We start from the raw sequence: 23,419 nt of genomic DNA, 5'->3' as shown, positions 1-23,419 counted from the left end.
CTGCAGCAGATTGAAGGTTTTTTTTTTCAAATTGACTCTCCATTGACAGTCATACTGAAATAGTTTTCCACTATACAATTATATACACTTATATATTTTTATATACATTTATATACACTTCTCTCTCTCTCTCTCTCTCTCTCTCTCTCTCTCTCTCTCTCTCTCTCTATATATATATATATATATATACACACACACATTTATATACATATATTTATATATATATATATGTTTTAATACTGAAATAGTTTTCCACTGTACATTTATATACACTTATATATATATATTATATACATTTATATACACTTATATGTATATACGTTTATATACACTTCTCTATATATACACACACATACATAAATTTATATACACACATATATATATTAATACTGAAATAGTTTTCCACTATACATTTATATACACTTATATATATATACACTTATATATACACACTTATATATATATATACTTGTATATATATACATACATACACACACACACACATTTATATATTAATATATTATTTATATATTAATACTGAAATAGTTTTCCACTATACATTTATATCCACCTGCCCCTGAACTAATACAGGCTTGCATTTGCTTCTTATTTGGTGCAAATGGGACGTGATATTATATAATATATTATAAACATGTAAATAAGGTTGAATTCAGTGGTTATGACATGACAAAACAACTTTTGGTAAGGAGCTCTGGCACACAACTCCTGCATTGCTGATTAAGTTACAAGTTGGGTTTTCAGATCAAGTACAGTATGTGAAAAGTAAAAAAGGCACTGACTTAAAGAAGGACGTACAAAACTTAAAGAGCCCGGCTCAGCAGGTGACGTGGACAGGACGTCTTCAGAAGGAGGACGTACTGATCATTGTGTCTCTGCTGAACAGGAGAAGCGTATGAACAAGGCCACTGAAGTCATGATGCAGTACGTGGAGAATCTGAAGAGAACTTACGAGAAGGATCACGCAGAGCTGACGGAGTTTAAGAAGCTCGCCAACCAGAACTCCAACCGCTGCTATGGAGGCTCAGTAGACACTGGAGGTAACAGTTCACTTAATTCTGTGCTGGAGCTGAGAAAAAAACACCTACATGTGCAGGGTTTTCACACTGGTGCACTGATCAGCTCCACCAGAGCTTCTGGTCTTGACTGTGACTTGAAGACTAGTTCTCATGTAACCATGTTTTTATGTGTTCTCTTGTATTTTACAAAGATGACGGAGTCCCAAGACCTTCGCGATCCATGTCGCTCACACTTGGAAAGGTAAAAAGTTTTAGTTTTATTAAACAACACAAATAATTTGTGCATGTTATTATCATATAAATAATATCATATAAATCATATATATCATATAAATAAGTGAATAAAAAGTGTTGTCTTCTTAGTAGTCACTGTCGGTGAGACTTGTAGGCTCATTCTGAGGGTGGGGAACCGTTACAACAACTGATATGGTTACTAACAGCAAGCATTAAGCCAGAACGTGCTGATTTGTGGACATGGCACATGTGCTTGTTGTGATGGCGGTGAGGCATATCACTGCCATGTCCTCTGCAGATGTCCGGACATCTAATGTTGTGGAAAAATGAGGGGGACATTACGCTGCGTATATTTGGTTTGCAAATGTCACTGTCGTGCCTGACACTGTGTATTGTATGCCTGACACTCTATGTGGGAAACATACCAAAGGATATAAAAGACAAAGATATTTATTGAACATACTTATTTCAGCAGCTAAAGAAGCAGTCAGTCACAGACGGCTGAAGAGATCTGCAGATGTGAGATTATTAGAGGGATTATTGGAGAGATTATTAGAGAGATTATTAGAGGGATTATTAGAGAGATTATTAGGGGGATTATTAGAGAGTTTATTAGAGATTATTAGAGAGATTATTAGAGGGATTATTAAAGATTATTAGAGAGATTATTGGAGGGACTATTAGAGAGATTATTAGAGGTATTATTAGAGAGTATTAGACAGATTATCAGAGAGATTATTAGAGGGAATATTAGATTAGAGATTATTAGAGGGATTATTAGAGATTATTAGAGGGATTATTGGAGAGATTATTAGATTATTAAAGAGATTTGGGGGGATTATTAGAGAGATTGTTGGAGAGATTATTAGAGAGATTATTAGAGAGGATATTAGAGGGATTATTAGAGAGATTATTAGCGGGATTATTAGAGAGATTATTAGAGAGATTATTAGAGGGATTATTAATGCAATGGTGATGGACAGGTTGACGGACAAGATCAGGCAGGAGTCTCCATGGACAATGATGTTCACGGATGACATTGTGATCTGTAGCGAGAGTAGGGTGCAGGTTGAGGAGAGCCTGGAGAGGTGGAGGTATGCACTGGAGAGAAGAGGAATGAAAGTCAGTAGGAGCAAGACGGAATACTTATGCGTGAATGAGAGGGAGGACAGTGGAATGGTCAGGATGCAAGGAGTGGAGGTGACAAAGGCATTTGAGTTTAAATACTTGGGGTCAACTGTCCAAAGTAACGGGGGGTGAAGAAGAGAGTGCAGGCAGGTTGGAGTGGGTGGAGAAGAGTGTCAGGAGTGATTTGCGACAGAAGGGTACCAGCAAGAGTTAAAGGGGAGGTTTACAAGATGGTAGTGAGACCAGCTATGTTATATGGTTTGGAGACAGTGGCACTGATGAAAAGACAGGAGGTGGAGCTGGAGGTGGCAGAGTTGAAGATGCTAAAATTTTCACTGGGAGTGATGAAGAAGGACAGGATTAGGAACGAGTATATTAGAGGGACAGCTCAGGTTGGACGGTTTGGAGACAAAGCAAGAGAGGCAAGATTGAGATGGCTTGGACATGTGTGGAGGAGAGATGCTGGGTATACTGGGAGAAGGATGCTGAATATGGAGCTGCCAGGGAAGAGGAGAAGAGGAAGGCCAAAGAGGAGGTTTATGGATGTGGTGAGGGAGGACATGCAGGTGGCTGGTGTGACAGAGGAAGATGCAGAAGACAGGAAGAGATGGAAATGGATGATCCGCTGTGGCGACCCCTAACGGGAGCAGCCGAAAGTAGTAGTAGTAGATTAGAGGGTTTATTAAAGAGATTATTGGAGAGATTATTAGAGGATTGTTAGAGGGATTATTGGAGAGATTATTAGATTATTAAAGAGACTATAGGGGGGATTTTAGAGAGATTATTGGAGATTATTAGAAGGATTATTGGAGAGATTATTAGAGAGATTATTAGAGGGATTATTGGAGAGATTGTTAGATTATTAGATAAATTATTAGAGGGAATATTAGAGAGATTATTAGAGGGATTATTAGAGAGATTATTGGAGAGATTGTTAGGTTATTAAAGAGATTATTGGGGGATTATAAAAGGGATTATTAGAGAGATTATTAGAGGGATTATTGGAGAGATTATTAAAGAGATTATTGGGGGGATTATTAGAGGGATTATTAAAGAGATTATTATAGAGATTATTAGATTATTAAAGATATTATTCGGGAGATTATTAAAGAGATTATTAGAGGGTTTATTAGAGAGATTGTTGGAGGGAATATTAGAGAGATTATTAGAGAGAGTATTAGAGGGATTATTAGAGAGACTATTAGAGAAATTATTAGAGGAATTATTGGAGAGATTATTAGAGGGATTATTAGGGAGATTATTAGAGAGATTAGAGGGATCATTAGTGAGATTCATGAGATGGAAAGATTCATTTTCTTATTAAGATTCAACAAAGATCTTTGTTACAGCAGATTGTAAAATGAGTGTGAATGATGATTTACTTGGAACATGTAATAAGCAGGATGTAACACACAGCTAATACACTGCCAGTAATCTGAAGTGATAACAGAGATCCACACATCAAACTCAGCGAGCACATCTCATATACACCAGATTACTTGTTACATGGTGGAAAAGCAGTAGGAGGAATTCTTATTTATTTTCCCTACCCCTTCTCACCTACTCTGAAATTAATTCAGCTACTATACAGTACAACTCTTTCCCACTGTACTGTGTACTTCACATTCAGTGAGTGTGGTACGTGTACTGTGTACTTCACATTCAGTGAGTGTGGTACGTGTACTGTGTACTTCACATTCAGTGAGTGTATTATGTGTACTTTGTACTTCACATTCAGTGAGTGTGGTACGGGTACTGTGTACTTCACATTCAGTGAGTGTGGTATGTGTACTGTGTACTTCACATTCAGTGATTGTGGTACGTGTACTGTGTACTTCACATTCAGTGAGTGTGGTAGGTGGATGGATAAAGGGAAGAGGCGGTGGAAGTTCCTTCTGACATGATGGTGGTTGTTGTGATCGGTTCTGTCCCTTTTCTTACCAGAACCTTCCTCCATTCCTGTTCCATGACTCTTGAAATGTGTTCAGAAAAGTGTGGTTAGCACTCCCCGTTGTTGCCCAATGTTGTACTGACAATGATGCTTTCCTGTCATTTTCTTCAGCTAACTGTATAGTTTCTCTTCTCTCTTATTTATATTTTGCTTTATTGTTTTATTTGCTTTATGAAAAACCTATTTATTTCATTTCTATTTAACCTTTATTTCATCAGGACAGGAGACAAGGAGTCTCATTTTCAGGAGAGTCCTGACCAAGACAGCAGCTGCACACACATTTAGCTTGCACAAAATACAAGGAACACGAATAAACATAAACGAACAAACAAGTCAATGCATTTGACAAAAGTCAAAATAGTAGTAAAATAGATGCTTCAAAAAATGATAAAAACAAGTGCAAAACACCATGTAAACTATGTGATCATCCTGAGTTTAAACTATGTGATCATCCTGAGTGTAAACTATGTGATCATCCTGAGTGTAAACTATGTGATCATCCTGAGTGTAAGCTATGTGATCATCCTGAGTGTAAACCATGTGATCATCCTGAGTGTAAACCATGTGATCATCCTGAGTGTAAGCTATGTGATCATCCTGAGTGTAAACTATGTGATCATCCTGAGTGTAAACTATGTGATCATCCTGAGTGTAAACTATGTGGTCATCCTGAGTGTAAACTATGTGATCATCCTGAGTGTAAACTATGTGATCATCCTGAGTGTAAACTATGTGGCCATCCTGAGTGTAAACTATGTGGCCATCCTGAGTGTAAACTATGTGATCATCCTGAGTGTAAACCATGTGATCATCCTGAGTGTAAGCTATGTGATCATCCTGAGTGTAAACTATGTGGCCATCCTGAGTGTAAACTATGTGATCATCCTGAGTGTAAACTATGTGATCATCCTGAGTGTAAACTATGTGATCATCCTGAGTGTAAACTATGTGATCATTGTGAGTGTAAACTATGTGGCCATCCTGAGTGTAAACTATGTGGCCATCCTGAGTGTAAGCTATGTGATCATCCTGAGTGTAAACTATGTGATCATCCTGAGTGTAAACTATGTGGCCATCCTGAGTGTAAACTATGTGATCATCCTGAGTGTAAACTATCTGATCATCCTGAGTGTAAAATATGTGATCATCCTGAGTGTAAACTATGTGGCCATCCTGAGTGTAAACTATGTGATCATCCTGAGTGTAAACTATGTGGCCATCCTGAGTGTAAACTATGTGGCCATCCTGAGTGTAAACTATGTGATCATCCTGAGTGTAAACTATGTGATCATCCTGAGTGTAAACTATGTGGCCATCCTGAGTGTAAACTATGTGGCCATCCTGAGTGTAAACCATGTGATCATCCTGAGTGTAAACCATGTGATCATCCTGAGTGTAAACTATGTGGCCATCGTGAGTGTAAACTATGTGATCATCCTGAGTGACGAAACATCTCTCAGTAGACGTTGTGTCCAGATGAACTGATTCAACTTTCTGTGGTATTGAAAATTACACCTTCAGGATTTCTAAATACCCTGGTATACCATAATACCTTGATACTGCCCAAGCCTACCTGACAGCATGAAGAAATGATCTTCCTACTGATCTATCTGAGCTTCATGCAGCTGGTGCAGTTCACACCACTAGATGGCAGCACATAGTGCCTTCATTTGAGCACAGCAGATGTAAACTAACAGAAATTATGTGTAGGCCATAGGGAAGCCAACATCTAAATTCCTCATATGAGTACACGGGGGTTGCAGGAGGTTAAATATAGGTATACACACACACACACACACACACACACACACACACACACACATAAACGCACACACCTTGTTTGAATCAGATGTAAAGGTGTTAGGATTAAACTTTTTCTATTGATCTTGCCTCCTCACCCCTTTATGCTCTTCCTCCCTCTCATCTGTTCTTCATCAGGCGTTGCCCAGACGGAGGGTCAGTGTAGCGGTGGTTCCTAAATTTAACCTCTTGAACATCCCTGGTCAGACCCCAGGCACCACAAGCCCAGGCCCCAGTCTGCCTCCAGGCCCCAACTCTGGACTCAGCACCAATGCTGCACTCCCTGCCTTGGTAGTGTCCCTACCCATTCTCACATTGCTGTGTTGCATCACCAGACCTGGGTTGTGAGGTTGTGTCTGCTGCTTCATGTGTGTCATACTTTCTCTGCCCTAGTGTGAAGCAAATGATCTGAAGGGAAGCCCCCCAACAGAGGCTGGACCACTAACACCAGAATGGTATACTATGACTTCTGTTCCCTTTCCTCAGGACTACTATTTTCTCACAATATCAGTAACCACACACACACACACACACACATAGAAACACTTATAGGCAAGACTGCTTGTATGCATGGGCACGAAGGTGTGTAGTGAATACACACTGTTGCCTGAGGTTAGGCCACAGCGAGTTATAATGATGGAACAGTTAAATCCTCAACACTCAGTACGTTTACATGATGTTAGAGAAAGGGGATTTGTGGTGTTAGTGCGACTAAAACTGGACTTTTAAGATACATGTAAACGTGTTAGTCCGACTAAAACTGGGCTTTTAAAATACCCTTAAACGTGTTAGTCCGACTGAAGTCGTACTAAATCAAATTTCTCGGAGTCGGACTAACACACCTAGATGATGCGGTTGGGGATGGATTTACTCTGGCATGTACACGCTTCAGTCGGCCCCGAACTGGTCTAGGCGTCCTGCGCATGATCCGTCGTTCCCGCAGCTCAATAGCAACCAGCTTGAAGAGGGCATATCACCACCTACTGTACCGGGGTCGGACATACTTCCCTCAATAAATCAATTCTCCCCCAGTTCTTGTTCTTGTATACTGGGACAACGACAGTAGGCCAATTACATGGCCTAGTCCAACCGCAGCTCGACTTAACTGTGCATGTAAACCCAGTCAGTAAAACACTCTGCGAAGCATCACTGTCCTTCACTTACTTGTGTGATCTTCAGGTTGTGCTTCCTGCAGCTCGCTCCCAGTCACACCAGAGGCGAGGGCTGTCTGTCAGCACAGGGAGGATGCTCTGCAGCATCCTACAGAACTACAAGTCCTCATTCATGGGAGTTCTGAAAACACTACCAACAAAAAGTGGGGGAACATCACAGTCCAGCTGCAGCTGCATGATGTCCTGTGCTGAGGTGTAGTGTAAACATGTGTGAAGGCATCTGAAAAAGCCCACGGCTCCTTTCCAGGCCTTGTTATTTGGTGGATCTGAGTAGAGCTGTGAAGTGTTTGAGCTGCGTGATGTTCTCTGGAACAAAGGCTGCTCTTTCACAGCACAGAGAAGTAAGAACAGTCATGCGGTATGCACTTCCCTGAGGAGGTTAGTTGCATTGTGAAGACTTCCATGTCTGCATTTTCCCTTCGTCCTCCTGCCTTTTACATCAGCCCTCGCCAGGCCTGGTGGATGTACGTGTTTGTCCCTTTAGACAAGGTCCATGTTGTGATGGAGCGCCTTGTGTAAAAGTGTGGTGCTGTCAGTATCGTGATGTCTCGCAGCAGTGCTGACTGTTCTTTCCTGTCTGGAACCATGCAGTGGAAAGAAGGTGTCGGAGCAGGAAGCTGAGCCGTCTGCACCCGCCAAGCTCCCAGTCAACCTGGAGGAGATCCGGGCCGAGATCCGAGCAGAGATCAGGGCAAAGGTTGAAGAGGAGGCCTACAATAAAGGGTGAGGGCTTCCCTTACATTTATGCTCTCTCTCTCTCTCTCTCTCTCTCTCTCTCTCTCTCTCTCTCTCTCTCTCTCTCTCTCTCTCTCTCTCTCTCTCTCTCTCTCGCACACACACCCACCCACACACACACATAGCAAAAGTAAATAGGTATAATAAACTGTGGGGTGAGATTTGCAGTGACATGAAGATTGTTTCTCATCTTGTTAAAGCATCACCACACGTGTGTTCTTTCTGGTCCTTTGTTCTGTTGTGTCTTGATGCTCAATAATTCACATAAAAAATCGGTTCATCTGGACACAATGTTTATTGACAGATACGTTTCATCATCATCTAAGTGACCTCTTCAGTCTCACCTGACTGCAGGTGTCTTATAAACAATACAGTGGCATAACGACCCAAACCAACCACCAGCTTCACATGCAAACATGTGCGTTACCATTAACTAGAGTTACAGTGACCATGTGTACTGTTCACAGAGGGTTGGGGAATAGTTACAACCACAGCATTGTAAGATGGCGACAGATGTACTCTTAGCCCCCCTGCCCCCCCGGTTCAGGGATAGTCGTTCCCTCTTCACATAGATGGCCTCTTTGACTCCCCATTCAATCCAGCGTTCCTCTCTATGAAGGATGTGCACATCCTCATCCTTGAAAGACTGGCCACTGGCCTGTAGGTGGTGTAGACTGTGGAGTCCTGGCCTGTAGGTGGTGTACAACAGTCTACAACTTCTACAGGCCAGGACTCCACAGTCTACACCACCTACACAATCTGCACCATCTACAGACCAGGACTTCACAGTCTACACCATCTACACAGTGTGCACCATCTACAGACCAGGACTCCACAGTCTACAACATCTACAGACCAGGACTCCACAGTCTACACCATCTACACAGTGTGCACCATCTACAGGCCAGGACTCCACAGTCTACACCATCTACACAGTGTGCACCATCTACAGGCCAGGACTCCACAGTCTACACCATCTACACAGTCTACACCATCTACAGGCCAGTGGCCACTCTTTCAGGGATGACGATGTGCACATCCTTCATAGGGAGGAACGCTGGTTTGAACAGGGAGTCAAAGAGGCCATCTATGTGAAGAGGGAACGACCATCCCTGAACCAGGGGGGCTAAGAGTGCATCTGTCACCATCTTACAATGCTGTGGTTGTAAGTATTCCCCAACCCTCTGTGAACAGTACACATGGTCACTGTAACTCTAGTTAATGGTAACACACATATTTGCATATGAAGCTGGTGGTTGGTTTGGGTCGTTATGCCATTGTATTGTTTATAAGGGGTGGGGACACCTGCAGTCAGGTGAGGACACTGTATTGTTTATAAGGGGTGGGGACACCTGCAGTCAGGTGAGGACACTGTATTGTTTATAAGGGTGGGACACCTGCAGTCAGGTGAGGACACTGTATTGTTTATAAGGGTGGGACACCTGCAGTCAGGTGAGGACACTGTATTGTTTATAAGGGTGGGACACCTGCAGTCAGGTGAGGACATTGTATTGTTTATAAGGGTGGGACACCTGCAGTCAGGTGAGGACACTATTGTTTGTAAGGGTGGGACACCTGCAGTCAGGTGAGACTGAAGAGGTCACCTAGATGATGATGAAAGGTTTCTGTCAGTAAACGTTGTGTCCAGATGAACTGAATCAACCTGCTGTGATTTCTTCTGTCATGTTCCTCAAAAGAGGGTTAAGATATTAATATGTCCCCTCCCCAGCTACCAAGAGGGACTCAAAAAAATTAAAGACATCCAGGAGCTGAAACCTGAAGAGAATAAGATGGAGGAGAGAATGCCGGAGTCAGAGGCTAAGGATGAGGAGAGTGGAAAGAAGATTAAGAGCAGCAGGTAGTTGTGGTCGTATTACTTTCCTGCTTTAACAGTACAGTACATGATGATGAGCATGTAGTATCAGGAACACGGGGTTTCATGTACAGGACGTGTTTACCAGCTGGGATGTCTCTGCTCAGCATGTAGTATCAGGAACACGGGGTTTCATGTACAGGACGTGTTTACCAGCTGGGATGTCTCTGCTCAGCATGTAGTATCAGGAACACGGGGTTTCATGTACAGGACGTGTTTACGTCGTATGGGCCGGGACTTCGCTGTGCTGGAGCCTCTGATACCGGCTCCCTCTCCGTTTCCGGAGCGTCTCTCTGCATGTCCTTTCTGAGCGTCTTCCTAATGTCTCGTCCTCGTCGATGTCCGTGTGTCAATCCAGGACCCAGTGTGTCAGTCCAGGACCCAGTGTGTCAGTCCAGGACCCAGCCTCACTGCAGAATGTGAAGCATAGCAGGTTAACTGAGCACACCTGAGACTGATCACTAATCAACCACTACCTGTCTGCTCTCCTGCACCCCCCCCCCCCCAGCCTGCAGCCGAGGCACAATATAGCTACTTTCAAAAACACCTGCTCGTGTAGAAGCCTCTGAGGGTCCGGAGCCAATCAGCAGTGATTTAACTGCACAGTAAAGACTGGTTATCACATACGTAACAGATGCAAAAAAAATCAATAGATTGAATTTTTCTATTTTATTTAATTTTTCCCCTTTTTTCTCCCCAATTGTATCCGGCCAATTACCCCACTCTTCGGAGCCGTCCCGGTGGCTGCTCCACCCCCTCTGCTGATCCGGGGAGGGCTGCAGACTACCACATGCCTCCTCCCATACATGTGGAGTCACCAGCCGCTTCTTTTCCCCTGACAGTGAGGAGTTTCACCAGGGGGACGTAGCACGTGGGAGGATCACGATATTCCCCCCAGTTCCCCGCCTCCTGAACAGGCGCCCCAACCGACCAGAGGAGGCGCTAGTGTAGCGACCAGGACACATACCCACATGCGGCTTTCCACCCGCAGATACAGCAAATGTCTGTAGGTATGTCCAACCAAGCCGGAGGTATCACAGGGATTCGAACCGGCGATAACTGTGTTGGCAGACAACAGAATAGACTACTACGCTACCCAGACACCCTTCAGTAGATTAATTTAGTGGAATTTATAAATCGGTTTTTTAATAAATGTAGCACCCCAAAGCCCGGTCTTCATGTTACTCTGACTTGGGAGGAGAATAAAAGTAAAGGAAGGCAGTACTGGGTTCCTACGACCTACAGTTACAGTGTTAGTGCTGCAGTCCTGTAGGTCACTGCAGAACCAGAACCAGAAGCCTCTTGACCCTCATGTGAGCTGAAATGACACAAGACTAACAGTTCAGTAGGACGGCAGTGGGAAAAGGGAAAAACCACAGATTTTATTCCTCTGGGGAACCCACGGTCACCGCGGGCTACCTGACCTTGCTTGTTTTTTTCCTCCTTCCTCCCCGACATGTCCCTGTGGAGACACACTACCAGGACGCAGTCCCGGTACTACGTGGCATGTTGCCTAGCAACTCGCTAACATGACTTCTATATTAGCCGTCACAGGTGAACACGCTCTGTGCGTGACTGTAGTCCACTGACTTCCTGTTTCTACTGCAGCGGTCATACCAGTTTCCTGTTTGTTGGCGTGTGCTATTGGCAATGGCATATTTTTCACAATACCTGCAAGATTTAATTTAATGAAATTTAATGAAACATTTTCTGGCACAGGATACAAATCCTCTACACCAGACTTGACAAATTAAAATAAACAACCATACAAAAAAAGAACCACAATATAGTTATTAAAATCACAATAACCTCACAAATATTCACAAGTCACATAAATAGTCTCTCAAATAATTATTTGAGAGACTATTTATGTTTGTGTGACTATGATTACAATCATAGTCACACAATACGCACAATGATCACAACCCAGCTTTATAATAGTATAAAAAGTCCTCTGCTGACCAACATGTATCTCATGTGTGTTTATAAGAGTGGAGTGAAGGAGCCGCACCACGTCCTCTGGGGCTTGGTTCCGTGCTCTGACAGCACAAGCTGTGAACAAGCTGTGTTCAGATGTGAGCTGTGTTTTCCCTTTCCAGAGGGACACTCTAACGGAATAGTTGTAAGGAGTTCCCCCTTAACTCCTACCACAGATAGACATCAGGCTCAGCTGTGAAATCATATATTTTGTGTACAAGCTTACAGACTCCCATCATGTCTCCTCTGTGTCTCCTGTGTACTGGAGCTGGTAGTTGTACATCTCTTAACTTCTCATCATATGACATCTCTTTCAGACCTGGGATTAGTTTAGTAGCTCTTCTCTGAACCTTCTCAAATTTTCTATATATTTTCCTTTATAAGGACACCAGACCGAGCTTGCAAATTCAAGATGAGATCGCGCCAAGGACTTATATAATGGTAAAATGAAATGGTGCTGGCCTGCTCAATGTCCCTAGAATGAACTACAAAAGGTATGGCGAAGCAGCATTTTGTTTCTATGCACCAACGGCTTGGAATAGACTCCCCGACAAACAAGAGAGGCAACGTCCATAGATAGCTTTAAGATCAGCTCAAGACCCATTTTTATGCTCTTGCTTTTAATTAATTCCACTTTATATTTCTTTTCTTTTTATACATTTATTTCTGATTTTTCCCTTTTTCTCCCGCCTCGCCACTTCCGTGACAAGGCGACTCCAGGCCGAACCACTGTTTTTTCCGACACAAACACAAGCCGACTCCGCCCCCTCCCGAAGACAGCTTTGCTAATTATCGCTGCTTCATCAAGTCCGGCCATAGTCGGATCTGACGAGACCAGGGCTCAAACCCCGGTCCCCTGTGGGCAACTGCATTGACACAAAGCCGATGCTTAGACCACTACACCACCATTGACCCCTACAATTCTTTTTATTCTTATTTTTTGTCTTGTACTGTGGTTTTATTTCTTGCCCTGTTTTATGGTTTTGTTTTGTTTTTTGCCTAGGTCTGTGTTTTATTGTTTCCTGTTTTTAATGTGAAGCACTTTGAGCTGCATTTTATGTATGAAAGGTGCTATACAAATAAAGTTTGTTATCCATCCATCCATTCATTATCTTAACCGCTTATCCTGCTCTCAGGGACACGGGGATGCTGGAGCCTATCCCCTACATACATTTAGAAAAGTTCTTCTAATTATCTCCAGCATAGTTTCCTTTGTTAATTTTTTCAGAAATGTGCGTGTGAAGTTCAATTGAACTATCGACCACGACACCTATGTCCTTTTCCTCTTCCACTTGCTGAACCATTAAATCTCCCAACTTTGTAGTTAACCCAGTTAGCACTTGTTTTCCCAATGTATAAATGTTTACATTTTTCTGGATTCAATTTCAGTAGCCACCTATCACACCAGTTACTCATGCTATGGAGCTCTGCTTGAAGATGGGCTGTATCAGTGCCCTTATTAATCTCATCTCATCTCATCTTCAGCCGCTTCTCCGGGGTCGGATCGCGGTGGCAGCAAGCTAAGCAGGGCACTCCAGACGTCCCTCTCCCCAGCAACATCCTCCAGCTCCTCCTGGGAGATCGCACGGCGTTCCCAGGCCAGATTGGACATGTAGTCCCTCCAGCGAGTTCTGGGTCTACCCCGGGGTCTCCTCCCAGTTGGCCATGCCCAGTAAACCTACAAAGGAAGGCGCCCAGGAGGCATCCTAATCAGATGCCCTAAACCATCTCAACTGGCTCCTTTCGATGCGAAGGAGCAGCAACTCTACTCCGAGCTCCCTCCGGATGTCCGAGCTCCTCACCCTATCTCTAAGGCTGAGCCCAGGCACCCTACGGAGGAAACTCATTTCAGCCGCTTGTATCCACGATCTCCCCCTTTCAGTCACTACCCAAAGCTCATGACCATAGATAGGTGAGGGTTGGAATGAAGATTGACTGGTAAATTGAGAGCTTTGCCTTCCGGCTCAGCTCCTTCTTCGCCACAATGGTCCAGTACAATGTTTGCATTACTGCTGATGCTGCACCAATCCGTCTGTCAATCTCCCATTCCATCCTACCCTCACTCATGAACAAGACCCCGAGATACTTCAACTCCTTCACTTGGGGCAGCAACTCATCCCCAACCTGGAGGGAGTAATCCACCATTTTCCGGTAGAGAACCATGGCCTCAAACTTGGAGGTGCCGACTCTCATCCCGGCCATTTCACACTCAGCTGCAAACCACCCCACTGTGCGCTGGAGGTCGCGTTCTGATGAAGCCAACAAAACCACGTCATCTGCGAAGAGCAGAGATGCAATTCTGAGGTTCCCAAAACGGACACACTCCTCACCTTGGCTGCGCCTTGAGATCCTGTCCATGAATATCACAAACAGAATCAGACAAGGGTCAACCTTGGTGGAGTCCGACACCCACCGAAAACGTGTTTGACTTTGTGCCAAGAATGCAGACACAGCTCTCACTTTGGTTATACAAGGACCGGATGGCACCACTCAGGTTCAGATCGGGGAGACCGTTCCTCCCAATCACGCCCCTCCAGGTTTCGCCATCATTGCCCACGTGAGTGTTGAAGTCCCCCAGCAGACCTATAGAGTCCCGAGGCGGGGCCCTATCCAGGACACCACCCAGAGACTCCAAGAAGGCCGGATACTCCGAACAGCTATTCGGTGCTTAAGCACACACAACAGTCAAAGCCTTTCCCACAGCGACTCGCAGTCGTACAGAGGCAATCCTCTCATTCCCCGGGGAGAACTCCAACATGGTGGCGCTCCACCGGGGACTTGTGAGTATCCCCACACCCGCCCGGCACCTGTCACTTTGGCCAACTCCGGAAAAGTAATGAGTCCAGCCCCTCTCCAGGTGTTTGGTACCAGAGCCCATGCTATGTGTGGAGGTGAGCCCAAATATATCTAGTTGGTACCGCTCCACCTCCCGCACCAGCTCAGGATCCTTCCCTGCTAGAGAGATGACATTCCATGTCCCGAGGACCAATCTGCAATGCCGGAAGTTGGCACGCCCCGGTCCCTGCCTTTGCCTGCCACCCGGCCTGCATTCCACCCTACCCCAATGCTCATCCCCGCGTGTGGTGGGTCCACGGGGTGGTGGCTCCATATCGTTTTTTCGGTCTGGGCCCGACTGAGCCCCATGAGCCAAGGCCCAGCCACCAGATGCTCGCCGGTGAGCTCCCCTCCCAGGTTTGGCTCCAGGAGGGGGCCCCGGTTTCCCTTTTCCGGGTGAGGTGCTGTAATTCTGCTGGTGTAAATTCATTGGGTTTTTTGGGAATCGCTCTTAATCTGGCCCCTCCCCTGGGACCAATTTGCCTTGGGAGACCCTACCAGCAGGCGCTATTGGCCCCAACAACAAAGCTCCCAGGATCACCGGGACACATAAACCCCTCCACCACGTTAAGGTGACGATTCCCGGAGGAGTCCTTATTAATTATTCTAAATATTTTGTATCGTCCGGAAAAAGATGTGAATCAGATTGTATCACACTTGGTAAAACATTTATAAAGACAACAAAGAGCATAGGGCCCAGCACAGAACCTTGTGGAACTCCAGAGGTCACCGGTTTCCATTTTGAAGTGGCCCCATTTACCACGACCTGCTGTTTCCTATTATGTAACAAATCCTGTAACCAGTCTGTAATTCTGTCGTCTATGCCATAGGATTTTAATTTTAACAGCAGCCTTTTATGAGGAACTTTATCAAAAGCTTTTTGAAAGTCCATATATGTATATGCACTCAACTGACTCCCCTCTATCCAAAGCTGCTGACCACTTACCAAGAATGGTGAGACGCTGAAGTGTAGTAGATCTTCCAGATATAAATCCATACTGCTTGTTACTAAAAAGTCTGTTAGACTTCATATGGTCAACAATATATGTCCTGATTATTTTCTCCATTGTCTTACGTACTACAGATGTCAGACTAACTGGCCTGTAATTTCCTGCTGGTGATTTGTTTCCTGTTTTGAAAATTGCACTGATATGTGCCTCTTTACAATCACAGGGTCAAGTTGATTCTTCTAATGATTTAGTATACAGCATTGTTAGAGGTTCGGTAATCACACTAGCCAGTTTCTTTAAGATCCTATGATGTATCACATCTGGCCCTGGTAATTTGTAGATGTTAATATCCTGTAGATACCGTTCTATATCTTCAAAAGTTATTATAAAACATTCTGTTTGCTGAACCTCCAGTCTCAGGTGTGTGCCCTTCAGGTTCGATCACAAATACACTGCTGAAATAATCTGACAGTATTTCTGCTTTTTCGGTATCTTGGTCTGTTTTTGGGGAGTTTGTATGCTTCTACATCATTTACCATGGATAAATGTCAACGACATGCACAGGAACTGTCGACAAACTTTCACCTGCCCCTACCAGCAAACGGGTGAAAAGTTTCACGTTGTACATATCAAGTTACATCCACAATCCCATCCGTCCGTCCATCCGGACTCATCCTCATAATTGTGGACGTAACTTGATATGTACAACTTGAAACTTTTCACCCGTTTGCTGGTAGGTGCAGGTGAAAATATGTGGACAGTTGTGTGCATGTGCTTGACATTTATCCATGGTAAATCTTGCAGGCATTGCGAAAAATATGCCATTGTCAATAGCACACGCCAACAAACAGGAAACGGGTATGACCGCTGAAGTAGAAACAGGAAGTCGGTGAACTACGACAGACCGTTACTACTCCACTTAACTTCTTACTTGAATATTTACCAAAAAATTACAACAACAAAAATGCATGTACGGATTTCTTTATCAGCAAATATATTTGTGCTGCTTTGTCCGCGTCTCATGTGTGTCTTTTGTTTTTCTTTCTTTTTTTAAAATCTCAAATCCACCCTCATCCAACCACCCACAAGGTTGTCTCCCATCACCCCATCATTCAGCGAATTAGGGGGGCAGCCCGGGAACCGTCGCCACATCGGGGACGCAAATCCGTATCTCCCACTCCGCAAGCGACAACGTTAACCAGTCGACTAAAGGGTCCGACTCGTTAGTCAACGACCAGCGTGTCTACGTATCCATGCACGTTACACTACCCACCTCCTTCAGGAAGCGCGGGCTTCAGCATATCAGCTCCCTCACGCCTCTGGGCGCACGCGCTTCCGATAACCTCACGGTCTCACCATCCCACTTCTGACACCAATATAGCGAATTCGGGGGGAGGGGCAGTCTGGGAGACCGTCGCCACATCCGGGACGCGAACCCGTATCTCCTGCACCGCAAGCGACAACGTTAACCAGTCGACTAAAGAATCCGACCAGTTAGTCAAGGACCAACGTGTCTACTTATCCATGGACGTTACAGTATTAATACTGCTAACTTACTATACACCGTTAGTATTGATTGTTCAGTATTATTACGGCTAACTCACTTTACACCGTTAGTATTGATTGTTCAGTATTATTACTGCTAACTTACTTTACACCGTTAGTATTGATTGTTCAGTATTATTACTGCTAACTCACTTTACACCGTTAGTATTGATTGTTCAGTATTATTACTGCTAACTCACTTTACACCGTTGGTATTGATTGTTCAGTATTATTACTGCTAACTTACTTTACACCGTTGGTATTGATTGTTCAGTATTATTACGGCTAACTTACTTTACACCGTTAGTATTGATTGTTCAGTATTATTACTGCTAACTTACTTTACACCGTTAGTATTGATTGTTCAGTATTATTACTGCTAACTTACTTTACACCGTTAGTATTGATTGTTCAGTATTATTACTGCTAACTTACTTTACACCGTTAGTATTGATTGTTCAGTATTATTACGGCTAACTTACTTTACACCGTTAGTATTGATTGTTCAGTATTATTACGGCTAACTTACTTTACACCGTTAGTATTGATTGTTCAGTATTATTACTGCTAACTCACTTTACACCGTTAGTATTGATTGTTCAGTATTATTACTGCTAACTCACTTTACACCGTTAGTATTGATTGTTCAGTATTATTACTGCTAACTTACTTTACACCGTTGGTATTGATTGTTCAGTATTATTACGGCTAACTTACTTTACACCGTTAGTATTGATTGTTCAGTATTATTACTGCTAACTTACTTTACACCGTTAGTATTGATTGTTCAGTATTATTACTGCTAACTTACTTTACACCGTTAGTATTGATTGTTCAGTATTATTACTGCTAACTTACTTTACACCGTTAGTATTGATTGTTCAGTATTATTACGGCTAACTTACTTTACACCGTTAGTATTGATTGTTCAGTATTATTACTGCTAACTCACTTTACACTGTTAGTATTGATCGTGCAGTATTATTACTGCTAACTCACGTTGCGCTGCATGTTGACTGTTTACTGTTAACAACTAAGCAGGAGTTTTCATGTGTGTTTTTCGACACCTGGGCTACACAGAACATTAAAAGGAAATAAGTTGCTGGATTCATAAACCCATTTCACGTTGGTTTCTTTTCCATTTTCTTTTTCATTTACCAATCGCTTTTCCATTTTCCAACTCCATTATATTTGCAGTGACAGTATGGAGCCTTTTGATGGTAAATTTGGTGAAGTGGTGGTAAAACCCAGCGGGGATGGTGTTGGTGGCGGGCAGGAAGGACGGCCAGTGAGAGCCCTGCTTATGTTCCACACTGGGTTAGAAAAGCTTTGCCACAAGGCCCCAGACTGTCTCTGACATAATAATGGAATGGGCAAGGGTGTCTGGGTAGCGTGACAGTCTATTCTGTTGCCTACCAACATGGGGATCGCCGGTTCGAATCCCCGTGTTACCTCTGGCTTCATTAGACATCCCTGCAGACACAATTGGACGTGTCTGTGGGTGGGGAGCCAGATGTGGGTATGTGTCCTGGTCGCTGAACTAGCCCCTCCTCTGGTTGGTCAGGGCACCTGTTTAAGGGGGAGGGGGAAATGGGGGGAATAGCGTGATCCTCCCACATGCTATTTTCCTTCTGGTGAAACTCCTCACTGTCAGGTGAAAAGAAGCAGCTGGTGACTCCACATGTATCGGAGGAGACATGTGGTAGTCTGCAGCCCTCCCCGGATCAGCAGAGGGGATGGAGCAGAGACCGGGACGGCTCGGAAGAGTGGCGTAATTGACAATTAAAGTAAAGTACAATTGGGGAGAAAGTGGGGGAAACCCCCCCCCAAAAAAATAATAATAATGGGCTGGGCAAATGGAAAGTTTTGTTTAGAGCATTTCATCAGATGACATCAGTATGTGACATTGGGAGGAGATCAGATCGTGTGTTTGAAACCACTTTTCTTTCTACATTGTCACCACAGCAGAATTGAAGAGGTCCTGGTTCTGCTTGACCGCTTTTCCCCAAAGATAAGCTGGCGGAGCCGACTGTTCTGGGTCGTCCTGACACTGTGCCTCGTGGTGCTGCTGGTTGTCAACGTGTTTACTTCCTTCAGTGACGTCTTCGACGACCATGGAGACAGTTCAGCAGGAAAAGCTTTGGTCCAAGACAAGAAGAACATCTTTGGACTCAATGTGGGAGCACAGCCAAAGAACCCCACTAAAGAATAGCAGAGAGAAATCCACTAATTCTCTATTTCTGCACCCCCCCCCAAAAATCTCCCCATATCACCACTTCAGAGCTGATCTGACTGCAGGCCTTGACTGCAGGCCTTGACTCCAGGCCTTGACTCCAGGCCTTGACCTCTTCAGGATCAGAGGATGTAGTTCTGAGAGCTTTTACTTGCTGTTTTGGATGATTTCACTTTTGTCACAGTTAACCCAGTTGTAGTTTTGTTTTGATAGGCAGCAAGACATTAAGACCATTTCTGTCTAGGGACCAAGAGTAAAGTATGACTAAATATACTGACACATGTACACGAGACACATACTTAATACGCTTCCTTTCATTCTGATACTGTAGATGTTATCTAGACGGAGGGAATCTATCACTTTGAATTTTCCATCAGAAACACAAAACAGACACAAGACGAAGTGTACATCGGTCTACACTCTAATTTTATTGTAAAATCTCTCAGGTGCACAAAACAATGAAGCCCTTGACAGAGTCTTATGTGATTTTTCAAGAGAAAAAAGTAAAGGAACGTTTTCATCTTTGCTGAAACTTCCTGTGGTATATGTATTTAAAAAGAGCTTTTGAGGACAGGTAAATGTAAGCACATTCCAAGTTACTTTCTTTAAAAGTGCAATATGTTGTGGCTGACTTCTTGTTTGTATTGTGTAACTGTGTTCAGAGCGCTGAACGACTTCCCTCATGTATGCGAGCACTCTTCACATGACGTCAGACGTCTTCTCCAATCATGTTTTGCACGCGTGCCTCCCCGTGTTATATGGTTTTTACATTCTGCCACTTCATCTTTAAATAAAGCTGCGCAAAAAGCTTCTGTGGTCATTTTCATACATAGAAATATGGATGGAAGTATAGATGGAAGTGTAACTGGAAATATAGATGGAACTACACCTGGAAATATAACTGGCGATATAGCTGGAAGTATAGATAGAAATAAAGATGGAAATATAGATGGAAGCATAACTTGACATATAGCTGGAAATATAGATGGAGATATAGCTGGAAGTATAGATAGAAATGTAGATAGACATAAAGATGGAAGTATAACTGGAAATATAGACTGAAGTATAAATGGAAGTATAGATGGACATAGATGGAAATGTAGATAGAAATAAAGATTAAAATATAGCTGGAAATACGTATAGATGGAAATATAAATGGAAGTATAGCTGGAAGTATTGATGGAATTATAGCTGGAAGTATAGATGGATGTATAGCTGGAAATATAGATAGAAGTATAGATGGAAATATGGATGGAAGTATAGCTGGAAATATAGATTGAAGTGTAGTTGGAAGTATAGATGGAAATATAAATGGAAATGTAGATGGAAGTATAGCTGGAAATAAGGCTGGAAGTGTTGATGGAAATATAGCTGGAAGTATTGATGGAAATACAGATGGAAGTATAAATGGAGATATAGATGGATGTATAGCTGGAAATATAGATGGATGTGTAGATGGAAGTATAGCTGGAAATAAAGATGGAAGCATAACTTGACATATAGCTGGAAATATAGATGGAGATATAGCTGGAAGTATAGATGGAAATGTAGATAGACAAAGATGGAAATATAGATGGGAGTATAACTGGAAATATAGATTGAAGTATAAATGGAAGTATAGATGGACATATAGATGGAAATAAAGAAGAAAATATAGATGGAAACACGTATAGATTGAAGTATAGCTTGAAGTATTGATGGAAATATAGATGGATGTATAGCTGGAAATATAGATGGAAATATTGATGGAAGTATAGCTGGAAATATAGATTGAAGTGTAGATGGAAATATAGCTGGAAATATAGATGGATGTATAGCTGGAAATATAGATGGATGTATAGATGGATGTATAGATGGAAGTATAGATGGAAGTATAGATGGAAATATGGATGGAAATATAGATGGAAGCATAACTTGACATATAGCTGGAAATATAGATGGAGATATAGCTGGAAGTATAGATAGAAATGTAGATAGACATAAAGATTGAAATATAGATGGAAGTATAACTGGAAATATAGACTGAAGTATAAATGGAAGTATAGATGGACATAGATGGAAATGTAGATAGAAATAAAGATTAAAATATAGCTGGAAATACGTATAGATGGAAATATAAATGGAAGTATAGCTGGAAATATAGATGGAAGTATTGATGGAAATATAGATGGAAGTATAGATGGATGTATAGCTGGAAATATAGATAGAAGTATAGATAGAAATATAGATGGAAGTATAGCTGGAAATATAGATTGAAGTGTAGTTGGAAGTATAGATGGAAATATAAATGGAAATGTAGATGGAAGTATAGCTGGAAATAAGGCTGGAAGTGTTGATGGAAATATAGCTGGAAGTATTGATGGAAATATAGATGGAAGTATAAATGGAGATATAGATGGATGTATAGCTGGAAATATAGATGGATGTGTAGATGGAAATATAGATGGAAGTATAGCGGGAAATAAAGATGGAAGCATAACTTGACATATAGCTGGAAATATAGATGGAGATATAGCTGGAAGTATAGATGGAAATGTAGATAGACATAAAGATGGAAGTATAACTGGAAATATAGATTGAAGTATAAATGGAAGTATAGATGGACATATAGATGGAAATAAAGAAGAAAATATAGATGGAAATACGTATAGATGGAAGTATAGCTGGAAGTATTGATGGAAATATAGATGGATGTATAGCTGGAAATATAGATGGAAATATTGATGGAAGTATAGCTGGAAATATAGATTGAAGTGTAGCTGGAAGTGTAGATGGAAATATAGATGGATGTATAGCTGGAAATATAGATGGAAATATAGATGGATGTATAGCTGGAAGTATAGATGGATGTATAGCTGGAAATATAGATGGAAGTATAGATGGAAATATAGATGGATGTATAGCTGGAAATATAGATGGAAGTATAGCTGGAAATATAGATGAAAATATAGCTGGAAATAAAGATGAAAATATAGATGGAAACACAGCTGGAAACGTAGATGGAAGTATAGCTGGAAATATACAAACCCCAATTCCAGTGAAGTTGGGACGTTGTGTAAAACGTGAATAAAAACAGAATACAATGATTTGCAAATCCTTTTCCACCTATATTCAATTGAATACACTACAAAGACAAGATATTTAATGTTCAAACTGATAAACTTGATTGTTTTTTCTTTTCAAATATTCACTCATTGTGAATTTGATGCCTGCAACACGTTCCAAAGAAGCTGGGACAGGGGCATGTTTACCACTGTGTTACACCACCTTTCCTTTTAACAACACTCAATAAGCGTTTGGGAACTGAGGACACTACTTGTTGAAGCTTTGTAGGTGGAATTCTTTCCCATTCTTGCTTGATGTACGACTTCAGTTACTCAACACCTGGGGCCCCACCCAACTAGAACACAACGCAGAGCTAATGATGAGAGTGACGGGCGTGCAGCAGGCTGACCAGCATAGAACAGCATAGGACTGCCCCCGTTACATTGGTGCCGTGACCCTCCTGGATCCTGAGAGTGACATCAGTTGCTCGCCGCGGGAGGCTGCTGTCGTCATCAAGCCCCAGACGTCCTCAGGTATTTCTATAGACTGTACACTCATGTTACAGTGGACTGGAGTTGAGCTGTGTGGACACTGGACAGTCATAGCTGTGGTTACCATGGACTGGGCTTGTGAACAGGACATTTGTATATACTGAAGGAAGAAAAACACACGAGAAAAAAAATAAAGGAAAAACAGTTAATGTTGATGTGATTGAAGGACTCGTGTGAATAATCTATTGATGTAAACTACTAGATATGCGCATATGTGATTAATCTATTGGTGAATTTGTTGATTGTGTGTGATTGTTTCAATCTCTTAGTGCTTTCTAGATTCAATTATTTAAATGAATTGAGCTTTTCACTTTTTTATTTTATTATTTATTTTATCTGAGTGTTAGAGGTAG

The 23,419-nt window shown here is 42.5% G+C and overlaps 1 protein-coding gene across 2 annotated transcripts in view; it reads left to right on the top strand.

Moving 5' to 3' along the window:
* mrvi1 (murine retrovirus integration site 1 homolog) overlaps positions 1-20,273 on the top strand; it is a 97,566-nt gene extending 77,293 nt beyond the window's left edge. Inside the window, exons 15-21 of one of the 2 annotated variants that reach the window (XM_056278670.1) lie at positions 905-1,058; positions 1,229-1,278; positions 6,289-6,441; positions 6,544-6,605; positions 7,914-8,045; positions 9,787-9,915; positions 19,206-20,273. In XM_056278670.1, the coding sequence (XP_056134645.1) occupies positions 905-1,058; positions 1,229-1,278; positions 6,289-6,441; positions 6,544-6,605; positions 7,914-8,045; positions 9,787-9,915; positions 19,206-19,449 (924 nt within the window). In that variant the 3' untranslated portion in view covers positions 19,450-20,273. Of the gene's footprint in view, positions 1-904; positions 1,059-1,228; positions 1,279-6,288; positions 6,442-6,543; positions 6,606-7,913; positions 8,046-9,786; positions 9,916-19,202 lie in introns of both variants that reach the window. The other variant, XM_056278669.1, reaches the window with a different exon arrangement.
* The last annotated feature ends 3,146 nt before the right edge of the window (positions 20,274-23,419 follow it).

This window comes from Lampris incognitus, chromosome 4 (genome assembly GCF_029633865.1).
Source record: "Lampris incognitus isolate fLamInc1 chromosome 4, fLamInc1.hap2, whole genome shotgun sequence".
In the NCBI taxonomy this organism is placed as follows: domain Eukaryota; kingdom Metazoa; phylum Chordata; class Actinopteri; order Lampriformes; family Lampridae; genus Lampris; species Lampris incognitus.
Note: the sequence above shows the minus strand (reverse complement) of the source record. Positions and strands in the feature narration are given on the sequence as shown.